Source organism: Scyliorhinus torazame, chromosome 14 (assembly GCF_047496885.1).
Source record: "Scyliorhinus torazame isolate Kashiwa2021f chromosome 14, sScyTor2.1, whole genome shotgun sequence".
Taxonomy (NCBI): domain Eukaryota; kingdom Metazoa; phylum Chordata; class Chondrichthyes; order Carcharhiniformes; family Scyliorhinidae; genus Scyliorhinus; species Scyliorhinus torazame.
This window is the reverse complement of record NC_092720.1, coordinates 91,879,649-91,899,205: the sequence shown is the minus strand read 5'-3', so window position 1 is coordinate 91,899,205 and position 19,557 is coordinate 91,879,649. Positions and strand designations below refer to the sequence as shown.

Sequence of the window (19,557 nt, the reverse complement as noted above, 5' to 3'; positions counted from 1 at the left end):
GAGCCCCTTCCAGATCCAGGGGGCTCGGAGAGGCCTCCGCACCCATCAGCGACTGGAGCATCGTACTCGCATACGCCCCGGCATCAGCTCCCTCCACTCCTTCGGGGAGACCCAGAATCCGGAGATTCTTCCTCCTCGACCTGTTCTCCAGGATCTCAAGTCTCTCGGCCCACCTCCTGTGCACCGCCTCGTGCGCCTCCATTTTTACCGCCAGGCCCAGGATCTCGTCCTCGTTCTCATTCGTTTTATCCCTCACCTCACGATGCTCCACCGCCTGGGCTTTCTGGGTCTCCTTCAACCCCTCGATCGCCAACAACATTGGCGCCAGCACCTCCTTTTTAAGCTCCTCCACACAGCGCTTAAGGAACTCCTGCTGGTCCGGCCCCCATGCTGCTTGATCTCCGCCATCTTGTTTTTTCCCCCTCGTTTTTGCCGCTGCTCCAGAGCCTCTTTTTCCGACGCTCCACCACTAATTTCTGCCATACAACGTAAGGGGGAGCTTACTTCACCTTCCCACATGGGATTAAATCAAAACATTTCCGTTGGGGCTCCTCTGGAGAGCCCAAAAGTCCGTTATAGCGGGAGCTGCCGAAATGTGCGACTTGGCTCCGCATCACTGCAACCGGAAGTCTTGAGTGGACAGTTAAGAGTCAACAACATTGCTGTGGGCCTGGAGCCACATGAAGGAGAGACCAGTTAAGGACTACAGATTTCCCCCCCCCCGTCCCCCCCCCCACCGGCCGGGTCGGAGAATCCCCGGGGTGAGGCACAAATCCCCTCCCCACTGGCTGCCCTATTCTCCAGTGCCGTTTTATGGGCGGCGGCGCCCCCTGCGATTCTCCAGGCCCCAATGGGCCGAGCGGCCATCCAGTTTTGGCCAGTTCCGTTGGCGTGAATTACTCCCCTCGCGCACGGTGGGACCCCTGGCAGGTGAGTATGCGGGAGCGGTCTTCAGGGGGGGATCCGACCCCGGGGGGTGGGGGGTGGAGGGTTGGGGGGGGGGGGGGGGGGGGGGGGTGGCAGGCCACGGTGGCCTGGCCCGCGGTCGGGGCCTATCGATCTGCGGGCGGGCTTGTTCCATGGGGGGACTTCTTTCCTCCGCGCCGGGCCCCTGTAGGGCTCCGCCACATTGCCCGGGGGCCGGTGCGAAGAAGAGAACACATGCACAGAAATTCCTTACTCTCATTCTGGATTTTGTTCTGCATTCTTCTGGAAGGGATTAATGTAAATTGGGTAACCTGGTCAAAACGGTTGCTCTATTTACCACACATTTCCAATATAATTACATATGCTCTTTGTGTTACCAGAGGCTCAGTGCTGTAATAGGAATACTGTGTATTTTCGGTGCTACTACATGGGGTGGTATGCCTCAGCACTGTTCGTTTTTAAGGTCACTATTTCTCTGCTTTTGAGTCAGTGACAGGGATCATCAATTTAAAATTATCGCTGAGCGTAAGGAAAAGCCTCTCCAGAAAAGGATTGTTGAAGCATGGATGGCTTTACCATTGGGATTGGCTGAGGCACAAGATATTGCATCTTTTAAAAGAAAATTGGATAAATATTTGAAGTAAAGAGAGTTACAGGGCTGCAGGGAAAGAGTGAGGCAGTGGGATTAGTTTTGAATTGCTTTCCTGAAGAGACAACACAAATATGATTGATCAGATTATCTCCTGTGCTGTAAACCCTTATGGGTTTATAGACCTCAGGGTTACAACAACTCTGAAAACCAACTGAAACAAAGTCTGAAGCTTACTCTATGCTTTCACCTGATCTACATTTGATCTGACTTCTGTGAATCGGTTACTGGAACATCCAGCAAATACTCATTCAGCCCCTTGTATTTATATTTGTACACATTCCGTGATTGATATTTGCCTATCTCTGTTAAATATTCTTATTTTTATTTGCTTGTTTTTATCTTTCTTTCTTTGTATATTTTGCAAAGCAGGCTTGAGATCAAGCAGCTAAAGGCTTACTCCTGTTCTTATGCCATGGTTTAGTTAGTAGAAAACTTGACTTTGAGCCACAAGTTGTGGATTCAAATTCTGAGGCGACAACTCTGATTTTATAGAATTCCTCCAGTGCAGAAAGGGGCCATTTGGCCCGTCAAGTCTTCCCCGGCCCTTGGAAAGAGCACCCTACTTCAGCCCATGACTCCACCCTATCCCTGTAACCCTACCAATGTTTAAGGTACAGCCCCGCGGTCTGAGTCCGCCATGGAGCACGGCGCGGCCACTGGAGGCCGCCGCCACGCGTATGCACGGCCTCTGACCCAGAAGTGCGGGGGCACGTATCTGCAACAAAAGCTGCTAGTTTTACGATGGCTCACTGCTAGCCCCCTGAAGGGCTATGAATATGTGGCCCAAAGTCCACAGTTTTTACGACAGCGTGGGGACATAGTCCCAAAAACAGAGAATCCAGCTCATGGTATTTACAACATAGCAGCTCAAGTGTATCTGATATTTACAAGCCAGTTTGTGTCTTATGTACAACAGTTTTTACAAGCTCTCTCTCTCTCTTCTCCCCCCCCCCCCCCCCCCCCACCCCCACCCCCCGGCAGGGGTGCTATTCTTTGTTGTTTGCCTATTGTTGCAAGGGTACTTACAATTTTGCCACTCGTCAGACTGCAAGGTGCCAGGTTGGCACTGATGAGGGATGGGGCCGGAAGAGGGGCAATGAGGGGGGGCCTGGGGGGGGGGGGGGGGGGAGAATGAGGGGGGAGGCCGAAGGAAGGAGTGAGGTGGAGAACTGAGAGGTGATCTGAAGGGAGGTTCTGGGGGCTGAGAGGCAGCTGAATGGGTGGTTCGTGGGGTTGGGGGAGAGGGGATGCTTGCAAGCGATTTGGGTGGGATGGTGCCCTGCGTGCGATTTGAGGTGGGGGGGAGCTGCAGTTGGCTCTCAGTTGCATCGCGGATCCAATATCCCAAAATGTTCTTTTCCCAAGTGCCCTTTGGGGGTGCTCATACCAGCGGAGGCCAGTCCCCATTCTTCGCTGGTGGGAACACTTAGGTTCCGGAACGGGGAATCCGAGCCAAGTTGCTGTTAAAATGGAGGGACGCATTTTGCATGTTGGTGAAAGCTGCTCCATATATTTGTTTCTTTTATTCTTGCACCGGATGTGGGCATCACTAGCTCGACCAACATCCATAATTGTCCTTGAGAAGTTGGTGGTGAGTCACCTTCTTGAACTGCTGTGGAAAATCCACAGTGCTATTAGGGAGGGAGTTCCAGGATTTTGACCCAATGGCATTGAAGGAACGGTAGTATATTTCCAAGTTAGGATGGTGAGTGACTTGGAGGGGAAAATCTAGGTGGTGGTGTTCCCATGTATCTGATCCCCTGGGTCTTTTAGATGGTGCGGATCACAGGCTTGGAAGGTACTGTTGAAGGAGCCTTGGTGAGTTGCTGCAGGCTGCCCCTGCACTTTTGCCGACGCACTTGAGAGCAAAGAAGCAGACACATTTTAAAAAAAAACTGTGGTTAGGAAATCACCTGTTACCCTGAGTTAATGGATCCCTGCAGAACTATATAAATAAACAATCTGAATCTCTCCTTTGAAACTGCCTCGAATTGTCAATTAAAATGTTTTTAGCAGGCAATGTGGCATGAAATTGAATGTAAACAATGCAGATAAAAGTTTCCGCCTTCTAAGGAATACACACAAACTTCCATACTTTAAAAGGCAATGAAATTAAATCTATGAAAATCACTTCAATGGTTTCCACCACTTTAAAGGGATTACTTACCCACTAATCTCACAGACCTTTACATTTTGCGTACTGGCAGGCTTTTAAAAAATGTTTAGGGGTACAAATGAGAACACCAGCTTTATTTTGAGAAATATATAATTTTTACATACTGACTGTTTAAAGGGGTTAAAGACTGCAAATGGGGAGAGAAGTCAAACCAGCCCCATCACCGGAGAAGCCCCGCCTTAAGCTCCTCCAGTTCAACACAAGTACCCCTTACTCCCACTTTCCATGAAGGACCCGCTCGGTACCCTGGCAGTAAATGTTGGGAAGATACTTACCACCTTGCCACCCCTCGAATCGCAAGGAGCCAGACTGGCATTGCCAAAGGGCGGGGCCTGAAGGGAGGAGTACTTGGGAGGGGCTGAAGGGAATTTCTGATGGGGGGGATCTTGCCAGTAATTAGGGGGGGTTGTGGGGGGGTACCCTGCTGCCGATCGGGGGCAGGGGTGCAGCCTCAGCTTTTTTTTTGAGATGTTTAAAAAGGGTGCTCCCATCTAACAGGGACGGGACCTGTCAGAGATTTGGTCCCACCCCTCTCACCCTGATGTGCCATGGAAAGGCACGGAAAAGCCAATTCAACAACAAAAGATCCAAGTGCCATCACATGGAATGTCGGGGTTGCTCCTAGTGCCTCTGGTTTTCTTGCTGGCGGGAGCACTTAGTCGCGGTTCCGGCGAATCGTGCCCTATGTCTTGATGTGTAAATTCAGTAGACTCATCGAAGAAATGGAGGTTGTGAACATCATACACTTACTCAATAAATCGTTCCAAATTTTCTAACATGCTGGCCCTAGTATGGGTAATCTTCAAAGCACTTAGAGAAGTGGCCAATTACCAGAATCCTCTCTTTGTCCTTCTTGATGCTGCACATAGCCGTTAGCTAAATCTATGGCTTTTGGCTTTTCACTTGCATCACCGGTTTGTAACATATCCAATTTGTGTGGGGAAGGAATGGTTTGATGCTTCGTTGTGTGGGTATTTGAGTCCATGTCACTTAATAGAAGTTTATTAGCCATCTTGTAAACGTTGTTCATGTATTACCTGATAAAGCAATACAGGGCGGAGATTTCCCTAAAAATGACCAAGTGTTACGTTCTGTCGGAAAGCTGGCATTTATTTCCCCAAAGAAATAAGGGGCTGGATTCTCCGATTTTGAGGTAAGACTGGAGCATGTGTCTAGTCTTATGACCAAAAAGTCGCGTTGCCCCCGCACCAATGCTCTGCCCGGGGGGAGGGCTAGTAGCCGCGCCAGGTAAAGTCCCCGGCTTTACCTGCAGATACGGATGGAGAATTGAGAATTGCTGGGTCTGTGGCCGTGCATGTGCACGGCGGTGACCTGCAGCGGTTTCACCGTACAACATGGCGCCGGCCACGCGCGGGTCCGGCCTGCCAGTTGATGACCCCCAGCCCCTGCAGAAGCCCCCCCCCCGCCAGCGGAATGGTTCTCTCCCTCCCCCGGCGACTGTGGTGGCGCTGGACACAATCTGCAGCCGCCACGCGAGGACCCCGAAAGTTGACTTCAGCGTCAAAACGAATTTTCCGGCCAATCGCCGAATGCGATTTCGGCATCGGCAATCGGAGAATCCAGCCCAAGGTTTCTCAATGAACTTCCCACACTTTGCTGTTTTTTTTTTTTTTGAAGGGGTCATGTTTGACACAGACATAGGGAGAGGAGGGGCCTAAACGTGCCAGCATGCCCGGCTTCACAGAGATCGAGATGCAAAGACTTACCCCACCTCAGTGATGGCATGTCTCCTCCTCTCTCCCCACTCCGACATTGGGGCCCTACCAATGGGGTGCCCTATATGCCCTGCCCCTTGGCTCCGCCAGGTTGTCAGTGCCAGGGGACAGTGTCAAGGCACTGCAACAACCTCGACCACCTGTGGCTTCAGTGGCCTCCAAGTCCTCCCTCGGGCATGGTGATCACATCTGGACTCTGTTTGTGGAGACCAGTAGTGATTCCTGCCAGCGCCACGTCACGCCGGCGGGTGGGACCAGTGCACATTCCTGGAAGAATGGGTGTTTAGCCGATTTAGAAAATTAAAATCAATTTAAATGACTGGTAATCAGGTCATGCCCTTGTTGGGTGTGAACCTGATCACGCCTGCTGTGAGGACCCAGGAACATCTCAAACTGTTTGGTGGCTGGCGTAAATCCCATTTCAGGCATCGTATTTTCACAACATAGTGGGATTTGCATGCGGAACAAGTGGCCAGAAAATCACCTCCACAATCTAATGTACCTTGGATAATTTCAAATCTTTGTATGGGAACACGTCCATGGAGTGAGTTTACAAATTGCACTTGCGCATTGTGCCCTAGCTGATCCCCATGTCTGCATATTGGCCCGTACCTTCCGGCGAGCGACGGAAAGCCATGGGCTGACGATTCTGAAATTGAAAAATGCCTACTTACCTGTGCTCAGATATCGTGAATATCCTTCCTCTTCATTCGGCAACCCCAGCCCTCCAGCACCCCGGTCTGCGCAGGCTCCAGCGGGGAGCAGGAGGAGTGCAGCTCTCTCTCTCTCTCTTTCCCCCCCCCCCCCCCCCCCCAATTGAGGGTAGGCATTTAAACTACAGATTTATATTGAAGACAACAGACAACATATTTAACAAGTGTTTTAAAGATATGTCGAAGTTTTTGGGACAGTTTGTTTTGCTCTTTCTTTCATAGAGGCTTTGCTGTTATTGGCTCTTTTTAAAAATTATTACATTTAATTTTAAGTTTATTTTTTATGATTAAAACCAAAGCATCCGAAGGAAATGGAGGCTGCACAGTGGTTAGCACTGCTGCCTCACAGCACCAGGGGCCCAGGTTCAATTCCAGCCTTGAGTTACGGTCTGTGTGGAGTTTGCACATTCTCCCCGTGTCTGCGTCCCACTGTACAAAGATTTGCAGGTTAGTTGGATTGGCCATGCTAAATTGCCCCTTAGTGTCCAGGTAGGGTGCTCTTTCAGAGGGTCGGTGTAGACCCGATGTGCCGAATGGCCTCCTTCTGCACTGTAGGAATTCTCTGGTTCTATTCTATGGTTCCAAGACATCCACGCAGACACAAAGAGAATGTGAAAACACCACACAGTGACCCAAGGTCCGAATTAAACACTGGTCCCTGGTGTTGTGAGGCAGCAGTGCAACCAGTGTGCCACCGTGTTACTCATGTTATTTTGTTTCTTGTTTATCCTGCCTTGTTTACTTCAACGATCTTGTTCATTTATAGCGATCTCATAATTAAATTTTGTGTATTGATGTTTCATTAAGACACTTGCAGAAGCTTGTAAAGTTCAAAATATATGTTTACACATAAACACAACGGTTCTGTCTATTCTGAAAGGGGAGGGAGGGAGGTGGGGGCCAAGGGAAGGGGGGAGGGAAGAGGGGTGGACGGAGGGTTTTTGACATATCAATTGTTAATTTTACAAGCTCAATGTCTGAAAGCAGCACATGCTGAATGATCTTGAATGGTCCTTGTACCTGGAGGCTGGGCTTGCACACCTCCACCAGGAGGTATCAGGCTCCATATTACCTTCCTCCAGCTCATTCTGGTGGCAAGACATCTTCTGGGTGAATGCGCAGTCCATGTTGAATGGCAAAGTTGTGCAACACACTATGGGTGTATCTACTTGATTGTGAACAGAGTCCCATAACGAGCGCGTTCAGCCGGGTGTTTCCCGGCGCTCCGGGTGCTGAGAAATTCCATGGTTTCGAAGAGGACTCTGTTGCCATTCAGATAGATTCAGGGCCTGAGCAGGGAACTCCCCGACGAGGCTGCACTTAGTGCCACTTTCTGTACTGAGGAGCTCTGCTGGCAGGAAGTCCTTAGTGCAGAAGAATGCTATTTTTAAATCGCGTCCTGATCTCTCGACCCCCGACAGAGTATCAGAGTATAGAAGTATAGATCGTAAATAGCTGAGACCCCAACTCTGATCCGTATTGCACACTGTTAGAAACCGCCTCCAAACTGAAAATTACACGTTATTCCTACTTTCTGTTTACTGTTCTTTAACCAATCCTCTTTCCATGCTAATGTGTTTACCACTTAAACCCTTGTGCAATGCAATGCTCCCTGCTTTATTTTAATGTGTCTCCCTGGAGAGAAGCTCCTTGCTTTCACTCAGAGTCCCTCTGGTAATAACGTATTGTGCAGAATTGCTGGTGTATTTACTTCCAACCACTGCAAAACACAAGGAGGACACCAATACGCTGTGCTGCTGTGCTGCTTTGTCTAATAAATGACTGTTTTGTGCATTATTAAAAATCGGGTGGAGAGAAGGAAAATAAAGGATTCACAATGCCTTAATTTGAACAAACGTCCTGGACTGCTGTGTAGAATATTTAGGATTTAATTTTTGAACATAGCAATTTGGATTGAGTAAATATTCATACCAGCTCTGTAATTTGTCTTTTGTATTTAAGACTGAGATGATTCAACAGTGATGCTATATTTGCAATTGGGGGATTTTCCAGTTTTGGCAAGTCGCTCTTAGAATTACATTGTGCAGCAGATTGTGTTTTGGGGAGTTAATACGCATTTCCCATTGAAATAAAAAAATACATTTAAAATTGCTTTAAGGAGCTTGGATGGCATAGAAGATAGAGACTGTTGTTGTTCCATCTTTGATTTTGGGAATTTGGTTTGCCATTTCAGTTCAGTATATGTCAGCATATAGATTGACAATGAATTAGAAATCTCGTTCAAAAATATGGTTCTGACGACTTCCGGTGGCGGCCATGGAGTGAGTGATCACTTATTGGGTAGCTCCTGCTCGAGGTGGACCTTTGGGATCTTTTCCCCGATTTATGGTGGATTTGATTGACAAAACAGGAGATTGGTGAAGTAGAGGAGAATGATCCACCACCAGTATTTAGATCCGTGGACCAGAAGTGGTCTGAAAAGGAGAGAACGTTGGTCAAAACGAGAGTGGAGTCTGCGGCACAGGAGAATGTGGCGGATGATAAGGGATCAAAGCTGCCGGCCCAGTGGTCAATGGAGCAACTGGTGGATTTTCTCCAGGAGAAATTTGCTCAGCAAAGAAAGGAATACCTGGATCCGATTCAGACTGGGATTGACCGTGTGGAGCAGAGACTGGAAACCCAGGGCCAGGCAATCCAGAAGGTGGAAGGGGCGGTGGCTGAGCACGAGGAGCAGCTAGCCGCGATGGCGGGTGGAGATGGGGCTGATGAAGGACCACCAGAAGAAGCTGCAAGAGAAAGTGGAGGATTTGGAGAACAGATCGCGCAGGCAGAACTTGAGGATTGTTGGCCTGCCTGAGGGCAGCGAGGGATCAGACGCAGATGCATATCTGGCACGTATGTTCGAGAAGCTGTTGGGGGGAGGTGCGTTTGCTCGGCCCTTGGAGGTGGACAGGGCACGCAGAACGCTTATGAGGAAGCCGCTGAGGAATGAGCCGCCGAGGGTGATGGTGGTACGAATTCATACGAATATGTGGAGATAAATGACACGGGAGATTTCGGCAGTAACAGTATGGGAGGCACTGAAGGCAGTAGTTCGGGGGGAGCTTATTTTGGTATGTGCTCACGGAGAAGGTGGAGCGGGCAGAGATGGATAGGTTGGTTAGGGAGATTCTCCAGCTGGGCAGAAGTTCCTCGCAAGCCCCGGAGGCAAGCCTGTTGAAGGAACGGCAGAAACTGCAGATGGAGTTTGGTCTGATATCCACAGGGATGGCGGTGGGGCAGTTGAGGAAGGCGAGAGGGGAGGTGTATGAATATCGGGAGAAGGCCGGTAGGATGTTGGCACACCAGCTCAGGAAACGGGAGGCGGCCAGGGGGATAGGAAGAGTGAAGGAGAGAAGGGGAACGCGGTCTTGGACCCAATGGGGGTGAACGTGGTGTTCAAGGAATTTTACAGTCGGCTGAATGAGTCGGAGACCCAGCTGATGTGCAGGGCGTGAGGCAATTCTTGGAGGGTTTGGGGTTCCCGAAGGTGGAAGAAGGGTTGGTGGAAAGGCTGGAAGCTCCGATTGGGATTGTGGAAGTAGTGGAGAGATTGGAGGCCAAACAGTCGGGCAAGGCCCCGGGACCAGACGGATACCCAGTGGAATTTTATAAGAAGTTTTCTGGGGTGCTGGGTCCGCTGCTGGGGAGGGCATTTAATGAGGTAAGGGAGCAAGGTGCTGTTCCCCCAACAATGTCACAGGCTTCGATCACATTGATTCTGAAGCGGGAGAAGGACCCAGAACAATGCGGGTCATACAGACCAAAATCCCTCCTAAATGTAGACCAATCTCCCTACTGCTGGGCAAATTTTGGCCTCGAGAATAGAGGATTGTGTTCTGGGGGTGATGGAGGAGGACCAGACGGGATTTGTCAAGGGAAGGCTGTTAATGGCCAACGTTAGAAGGCTTTTGAATGTCAGTGATGCCCTCCGTCGCTATGGACGCGGAGAAGGCCTTCGACCGGGTGGAGTGGAAATATTTGTGGAAGGTCCTGGGGCGGTTTGGGTTTGGGCAGGGTTTTGTAGACTGGGTCCGGTTGCTGTACCAGGCATCGGTGGCTAGTGTGCGGACAAACCGAGTGAGGTTGGAGTATTCCTTCTGCACTGTAAATTCTATCTTCTATCTATCTATTTCAGACTGAGCCGGGGGACCAGGCAGGGATGTCCACTCTCCCCACTATTGTTTGCCTGGCTATAGAGCCATTGGCAATGGCGCTGAGAGCGTTAAAGGACTGGAAGGGGCTAGTCCGGGTGAGTGGGGGTGCAGCACAGGGTCTCATTGTATGCGGATGACCTACTCCTGTATATTTCTGACCCGTTAGGGGTATGGGAGAGATTATGCAGATCTTGGGGGAATTTTGCTGGCTCTCGCGGTATAACTTGAACATGGGTAAGAGTGAGATTTTTGAGATCCAGGCGAGGGGACAGGAGAGGAGACTTGGGGAGATGCCGTTTAAAGTGGTGGGAGGGAGTTTTCAATACTTGGGAATTTAGGTGGCACGAGGATGGGGAGCAGCTACATCAATTAAATCTGGCCCGGTTAGTTGAGCAAATGAAGGAGGACTTTCGGAGGTGGGACATTACCCGTCACTGGCGGGGAGGTTCTCCCGAGATTTTTGTTTGTCTTCCAGTGTCTCCCTATTTTTATCCCAATGTGCTTCTTTAAGTGGGTTAATGCGGTGATCTCTAGGTTTGTGTAGGCGTGTATAACCCCGCGAGTGAGGAAAGTGGAGAACGGAGCCGGGGAGGACTGCGGTTTGGCCTTGCTGAACTTTAGGAATTACTACTGTGGCAAATATAGCTATGATCAGAAGTGGGTAGTGAGGAAGGGGTCAGTGTGGGGGCTGGTGGAGGCAGCGTCTTGTCGGGGCACAAGCTTAGGAGCACTGGTAACAGCACCTCTGCCATTCTCGCCAGCTCGGTAATCCACAAGCCCGGTGGTGGTGGCGGCTTTGAGGGTATGGGGGCAGTGGCGGAAGCATGTGGGAGTGGAGGGAGCGTCGGTGTGGGCTCCAATTTGTGGCAATCACCGGTTTGTGCCGGGGAGGTTGGATGGGGGGATTTTGGAGGTGGCAAAGAGCAGGGATTGAGAGGCTGGGGGATTTGTTTATCGATGGGAGCTTTCTTTGTTTGGAGGATTTGGAGGAGGAGTATGAATTGCAGGGTGGGAATGGGTTTCGCCATCTACAGGTGAGAGACTTTGTATGAAGGCAGGCTTCGACCTTTCCGCTTCTACTGCCACAGGGGATACAGGACAAGGTAGTGTCAAAAACTGGAGTGGGGGAAGGGAAGGTCTCAGAAATTTATAAATAGCTCATGGAGTGGGAGGGAACCCAGATAGGGGAGGTAAAGCGCAAGTGGGAAGATGAGCTGGGTAAGGAGTTAGAGGCGGGCCTGTGGGAGGATGCTCTGTGTAGAGTCAACACGTCCTCATCATGTGCCAGGCTCAGTCTGATATGGTGGTTCACCGGGCACACATGACTGTGACCCGGATGAGCAGGTTTTGGGGGATAGAGGACAGGCGTGTGAGGTATGCAGGAGGGCCCGCAAATCATGTCGTCATGTTTTGGTCATGTCCGGAGCTTCGGGGATTCTGGCAAGGATTTGCTGATGTCATGTCCACTGCATTAAAAACAAGAATGACACCGAGGCCAGAGGTGGCGATTTTTGGAGTGTCAGCAGACCCGGGAGTCCAGGGCGTGAGAGAGGCTGAGATTTTGGCCTTTGCCCCCTTGGTAGCCCGGAGACTGATCCTATTATCCTGGAGGGACACGGAGCCCCCGAAATGGGGGTATGGGTCAATGACATGGCTGGGTTTCTCAGGCTTGAGAAAATTAAGTTCCCCCTGAGAGGATCGATGTTGGGGTTCGTTCAGAAATCTACTTCTATCGACCTCTTTGGGGAAAACTGAAAATGTTAGCAGATACAATAGGAGGGGGGCGGTTAAGGGGTGGGGGTAGGGGAGTTAGTTTAGTTTAGTTCAGGCGGGATCAGCGAAAGGAGATGGAGGGACTGGGGAATTGTGTGTATAAGCCATGTTGGCTGGGTATGGTTGCTGGCTTGGGGGGGCGGGAGGGGTGTGCTGTTATGTACTGAATTATGTTTACATTTGTTTTTGTACTTTCGGTTATTATAAAATCCTAAATGTTTAATAAAATGTTTTATTAAAAAAATTATGGTTCTTACAATAAATTGATTTAAAATAACTTTTTAATTTTAAAAAAATGACCCAAAGCACTTCACAAATTAATGTATATGGGGAAAGACAGCTTGTCAGGAAAGAAGAGATTAAGAGTGGCCGAGAGCTTGGTTTTGAGAAGATTTTTAAATGTGGTAATGTTTAATGAGGGTGTTACAGAGTGGAAAACTGATGTGATTGAAGGCTGTGCCACCAGTCATAATAATAATCTTTATTGTCACAAGTCGGCTTACATTAACACTGCAATGAAGTTACTGTGAAAATCCCCTAGTCGCCACATTCCAGCTCCTGTTCGGGTACACTGAGGGAGAATTCAGAATGTCCAAATACCTAACTGCACGGCTTTTGGGACTTGTGGGAGGAAACCGGAACACCCGGAGGAATCCCATGCAGATACAGGGAGAGCATGCAGACTCCACACAGACAGTGACCCAAGCCGGGAATCAAACCTGGGACCTGGAGCTGTGAAGCAATAGTGCTACCCACTGTGTTACCGCGCCGCCCATGCTGCACTCAGTGAAGCCCACAGTACCGAAAAGGTCTCGAGTCCACTTCCGCATTAAAGTAATTAAGAAAAGATCCAAAGGCAGGGTGAAGCCCATTAATTCTTTCCCAATGAGTAGTCATGATCTGGGATGCACTGCCCGAAAGGGGGATGGAAGCAGTTTCAATAATGACTTCCAAAAGGGAGTTGAATAAAAATTGAAATGGAAAAATGTGCAGGGGCAGGGAAGTGAAAGTAATTGGATAGCTCTTTCAAACAGCCAGCTCTGTAAAGGCTGGGTAGACTTCTCCTCTGCCATATCATTCTATGATTATATTGATCACAACTTACTCCATCTTGATACTTTAAATAAAATGTATTTACAAAATTTGTCTTGCATAATAAAACTGCGTGGAGCTGAATCGTTTTATCTTGCAGGTAATCGTCCATTTCATAGAATCTCTAAAGACTCATAGAACCCCTACAGTGCAGAAGGTGACCATTCGGCCCATTAAGACCCTCAGAAGGATAACTCTACCTATGCCTCCCCTCACATCCCCATCACCCAACCTAACCTTTAGGACGCTAAGAGTCAGTTTATCATGGCCAATCCACCTTACCTGCACATCCTTGGACTGTGGGAGGAAACCGGAGAACTCAGAAAACCCACGCAGACACAGAGAGAAAGTGCAAACCCCACACAAGGTCGGAATTGAAACCGGGTTCCTGGCGCTGTGAGGCAGCAGTGCTAACTGCTCTGCCACCATGCCACCTTTGTGCTGTTGCATCATTTAGTTTTGAGTTACACAACAACATTTCAGTATAATTATTTTAAATCAATCCACAAATTTAAACCTGTTCTGTTTTTAAAATATTACCAAATTGGTCAGTGTTGTATAGTCCATGAATTACTGTTTCAGAAACCAGACTTGCCCCATCATTTCTGTAATATGCTCGCAAATATTTTAAATATTTGTTTTGCTAGCTGTCACAAAAAAGGATTTAAATATAAATGCTAGCTGCTGATACTTTACAGTTACATTTGTAAGTGCAGGATTTGTGCCCGGGGTCTAAATTCGCTCAATTATACCACTGATTTGCTTTTTATCGTCTTCCATTTGATGGGCACTAGAATATTTCCACATCAGCAAGCTCCTTTCATAAGCCACCAAAAGGTCACACCCGCCTCAAAACAGCTCTCTTTCCCTGTGTGACTACGGTATAATTGGCTGATTGTGTTTGTGGTGATTGACTCTCCCCTCCCCCATCGCAGTCCCAGATAGATGCTAGCTCCCCGAGGAGAATCTCTGCGATCGGTTCTGCTCCTCACAGACGAAGGCAGGGCCATTACGCAGTTTGCAGCTGCAGCAGAAGCATCCATTTTTGTCTGATACCAGCTTCGTGCCTCGCAGGGGTTAGCGTTTGTCCTCCCAGATGCTGTAAATCTGAACTCCGTACGACAGCTCTTAATTCTTTCAGTCAGCAGTGGCAGCTTTCATATGATGCGTTGAGATGGTACACCAGGAGAACTGTGCTTATCAGGTAAAGATGTCGTGATATGTAGAAAGATGCACTTGAAGTCTGCTTCGGTCGCTTTCTGAACTGCAGCAGTTTACTGTATTGTACATTCTGCTTGTCCTTAGTAACATATTGATTTAATGCAAAAAACAATTTAGAAATATTTTTTTAAATTGGGCCCTTATGGCACTAGAATTTAACGACCGCGTGTAAAGCTTATGCAACAGTGCATTTTAGAATAGAATTTATTGTGCGTGTGTGTAGATGAGGAGGAGGAAAAGAGGAGGAGGAGGAGAGAAAAAAGATCAAATACAGAGCCAGGGGGACGTTAAATTCATCAGATTAAGACATTGTTTCAAGACAATATATGCATTGTCACAAAACATTAATTGATGTTTTAGTTACATAATTGTGAAAAAAATTTGCATTTGGGACACTCCGATTGCCCAGCAGCAATTAAAGTTTTTTTTTTCTCTGGTATTACTGTAACTAATGAGTTCATGCCCTTTGGGAATTCTGACAGTAGTGGAGAGTATGCAGCAATCTTTCTTTGTGATGTTGTAGTTACTACCTATTGGAAAAATATCTATGTGAAATTTTATATGATTGTAAACCTGGCTTCTGTTGAGACAAAAATACTCCATTCTAATTTCTTAAATAATCACTAAACTGAATTTTTATGGCAATAGATTATGATGGTTTTTCTAGATACCATTTTCTAATAGCATAATCAAATTATTTGAATAGTAGGGAAAATAAGCTAACCAGGGCCACAAAAGTAAGTGACCTAAAAGTAATTGATCAACTGAGTCCATGTCCTCTGGCCAGTCTGACTATGGTGGAGAGGACGCAGCACTTTTTCTTTGTTATGTTTGGTGACTACATTAAAGTACCTTGCTTCAGTAACTGGAAACCCTGTGGAGGCCTATGTCAATGCTCTGTCTGGACAGCAGCAGATAGTTACAGTAAATCAAGACCACCATTTATCAGTTTATCAGCACAATGTGCTGCATCACATTTTCAAATGTCTACACAAAATAATTTTATTCACCACCACCAGAAAAGCCAGAGTATAATCATTATTTCACCTGCTGTAAGAATTTATCTAAATCAATTATAATGAATCTATGAATATTGGTCAAATGGTTCTTTTGAAAAAATAGATGGCAGAACCAATCTGGTGCAGAGTATGCCATGTTTACAAGTGTGGTGTACTGTATTCAAGCCACACCTTCAGTACCATGTGCACATCTGGCCACTGAACTCTGGAGAGAAACATTCAAGCCTCCCAAGGCAGAGCAGTGAAGGGCTGTTGGGCTGAATGCAGGACCAGAGTTGATGTGATGAGAACAGGCTGGAGCAACTTGAGGTCTTGAAATGAAAATCGCTTCTTGTCACAAGTAGGCTTCAAATGAAGTTACTGTGAAAAGCCCCTTGTCGCCGGATTCCGGCGCCTGTTCGGGGAGGCGGGTACGGGAATTGAACCTGCACTGCTGGCCTTATTCTGCTTCACAAGCCAACTGTTTAGTACACTGTGCTAAACCAGGTCTTCTGCCTTAAAGACAGGCAGCTGAGAAAAGCTCTGTTTAAAAGAACAAAAAAAAAATGATATAATGAAATGAAAATGAAAATCGCTTATTGTCACAAGTAGGCTTCAATGAAGTTACTGTGAAAAGCCCCTAGTCGCCACATTCCGGCACCTATTCGGGGAGGCTGGTACGGGAATTGAACCGTGCTGCTGGCCTGCTTGGTCTGCTTTAAAAGCCAGCGATTTAGCCCAGTGTGCTAAACCAGCCCCTAAATTTAAAAATAATGGCCAAGAAATTCTGCACTAAACAGCCTCCTGTGCTTCCAATATAGTGGGCGGTGTTGTATGCCCATTACAAAGTGTGCTGCCTGCCATATTGGTAAATGACAAAATATCAGAGGGAGTTTCCCATACCTGAACAGGAATAAGTCCTTCATGTTTGCAAACAAGGGGCCTATCACCTAATTGAAGTCCACCCTGCAAAATTGGTTTATCCTGAGGCAAATAATTAACCACACAATTTATCCCTCGACTAACATGATTAAAACAGATTATTGGTCACTAATTACCTTGCTAAATTCCTAAATTACAGCAGTGACTACACTTCAGAAGTGCTTGATTGGCTGTAAAGCACATTGAGACATTCATTCTGAGGTTGTGAATAGCATGATATGAAGGTGCATTCTTTTATATCCTAAGCATCTCTTAGAATTTTAGACCAGGATAAAAGATGCCCAACTGTAGCCACCAATACGTAATAAAGCACGTGTGTAGATGCCTCCCCCAGAGCTTATAGTCAGTACATTTATCTATATTTGCATTTGAAATAACTAGATACAGCTTTAGGATGAAAATGTATTTCACTTCACTTCTGGTAATGTTCTAAACACAGCATTTTGTAATTCATGTCTGAAGTGAAATTTTATTTTCCTTTTTTGGGCTTAAATTCCTGCAATCTATGAACCAGCCCCTTTCATAACTGGATTATAGCTGATTTAAACAGAATGTACCAGTTGACAGTGACAAATGCAAACATACCTATGAAGCTGGGAATTTTTTTGCTTTGCCAAATTAGTTTTACAGCAAAGGATGCTGCAGCTTAGGTAACTGAGACTATTCATTTGACTACATAAAGCAGGCATTGTGCATAGCACAAGATGGAGCTGAATGATGTGTTTGAACCTACGCACTTTTTTTTCTGAATTGTTTTGTTGATCATAAGAATGTTTTAATGTATTCTAGGGCTGTGTTTGGAATGTAACAACGAGCACAGCAACACAACCAATTTTGTAGTAAGTTGTGATTTTTAAAAAATATATTCGCTTTATTTCATGAAGACGATTATTTGTTATTTTTTTCAGATTGGAAAGTCAAATATTTAACAATAATCAGTCACGGTTAATACCTTAAAGAGAAAAAAAACAAGTTAGTTGTATAGTTTTCTAGAAGGGCACATTGACAGAATTGCTTCTCACATTGTACATTGGTTCTAAATGCTTTAGGGTCAGGGCAGGTCAGTACCAGTCATATATTGGGCGCACGAGTGGCAACCCTCAGTTTTTGGGGGCAATGTTGGATTGAGTCACAGTTACTATTGTCATTGTACTATGCACAGTTTTGGTCACCTTAAGTATTAGCATTGGAAGGAGTTCAGGGAAGGTTCAATGGCTGATTCTTGGGACGAGGGTCTTATGAGAAACGGTTGAGCAAATTGGGCCTATCCTCATTGGAGTTTAGAAGAATGAGAGGTGATCTTATTGAAACGGAAAATATTCTGAGTGGGCTTGGCCGGGTGGATACTGAGAGAATGCTTCTGCTTCATGGGGGGATATCCAGAACTAGGGGATACAGTTTCAAAATAGGGAGTCTCCCATTTAAAATGGTGATGAGAAGAAGTTCGCCATCCAAGAATTGTTAGGTTTCAGAATTATTTTATACAGAGAGCAGTGAAGGCTGGGTCACCAAATATATTCAAGACAGACAGATTTTTGAGTGACAAGGATTATGAAGAGCAGGTAGGAAAGTAGAGTTCAGGCAACAGTAGATCCGGCACGATCTTGTTGAATGGTGGAGCAGGCTCGATGGGTCAAATGGCCTACTGCTGCTCCTATAACTTATGTTCTTATGTACTATGCAGCAGGAAGAGAAGGATGATGAGTTTTGTTTCTGTTTTGTCATCAGGCTGCTCCTCATTTTGCAATTTTGTTCTGAGATTGGTTAAGACCATAAGACATAGGAGCAGAATTAAGCCACTCGGCCCATCAAGTCTGCTCCACCATTCAATCATGGCTGATATTTTCTCATCCCCATTCTCCTGCCTTCTCCCCATAACCCCATATCCTCTTCTTAATCAAGAACCTATCTAACTCTGTCTTAAAGACACTCAATGATTTGGCCTCCATTGCCTTCTGCGGATGAGTTCCACAGATTCACCACGCTCTGGCTGAAGAAATTCCTCCTCATCTCTGCTTTAAAGGATTGTCCCTTTAGTCTGAGATGGTGTCCTCTGGTTCTAGTTTTTCCTACAAGTGGAAACATCCTCTCCACTCCCACTCTATCCAGGCCTCGCAGTATCCTGTAAGTTTCAATAAGATTCCCCCCCTCATCCTTATAAACTCCAATGAGTACAGACCCAGAGTCCTCAACCGTTCCTCATATGACAGGTTCTTCATTCCAGGGATCATTCTTGTGAACCTCCTCTGGACCCTTTCCAAGGCCAGCACATCCTTCCTTAGTACGGGGCCCAAAACTGCTCACAATACTCCAAATGAGGTCTGACCAGGGCCTTATACAGCCTCCGAAGTACATCACTGGTCCTGTATTCTAGCTCTCTTGACATGAATGCTAACATTGCATTTGCCTTCTTAACTGCTGACTGAACCTGCACATTAACCTTAAGAGAATCATGAACAAGGACTCCCAAGTCCCTTTTGTGCTTCTGATTTCCAAAGCATTTCCCCATTTAGAAAATAATCTATTCCTAAATTCCTCCTTCCGTAACCTCACACTTTTCTACTTTGTATTTCATTTGCCACTTCATTGCCCACTCTCCTAGCTTGTCCAAATCCTCCTGCAGCCCCCTTGTTTCCTTAATACTACCTGTCCCTCTACAGATCTTTGAATCATCTGCAAACTTATCAACAGTGCCTTCAGTTCCTTCTCCCAGATCATTTATGTATATTGTGAAAAGAAGGGCACAAGTGTTCAACTCTTGGGAAAGGGGGTGTTTTTATTCCAAACAGAAGCTCACATACTCAGACTGGCACCTGTTCCATAATTGCATTTCTTTGTGAGGGTATATTCCCATTTGATATTGCTCCAGTTAGAGTGGACACTTAGAGATTCCTAATGAGTCATTTTTTTTCCTTCCTGTTTCTCATTGATAATAATAATAATCGCTTATTGTCTCAAGTAGGCTTCAATGAAATTACCGTGAAAAGCCCCTGCGCCTGTTCGGAGCGGCCGCTACGGAAATTGAACCCGCACTGCTGGCATTGTTCTGCGTTACAAGCCAGCTGTGTAGCCCACTGTGCTAAACCAGCCCCTATTCAAGCAGAGAAAAAGTAACATAGAAGTGATGTTTCAGCCAAGAATGGACTTGGGAGTGGGGTAACTTTGCTCAA

At 46.9% G+C, this 19,557-nt stretch overlaps 1 protein-coding gene across 6 annotated transcripts in view; it reads left to right on the top strand.

Annotated features, from left to right (window-relative positions):
* The window catches only part of schip1 (schwannomin interacting protein 1), a 1,157,911-nt gene that overhangs the window by 1,024,715 nt on the left and 113,639 nt on the right, over positions 1-19,557 (top strand). The window contains exon 1 of one of the 6 annotated variants that reach the window (XM_072474490.1): positions 14,187-14,430. The exons of the other annotated variants lie outside the window; for them this stretch is intronic. Coding sequence (XP_072330591.1) covers positions 14,401-14,430 — 30 coding nt within the window. The 5' untranslated portion in view covers positions 14,187-14,400. Of the gene's footprint in view, positions 1-14,186; positions 14,431-19,557 lie in introns of those variants that run through there. 6 annotated transcript variants of the gene reach the window in all.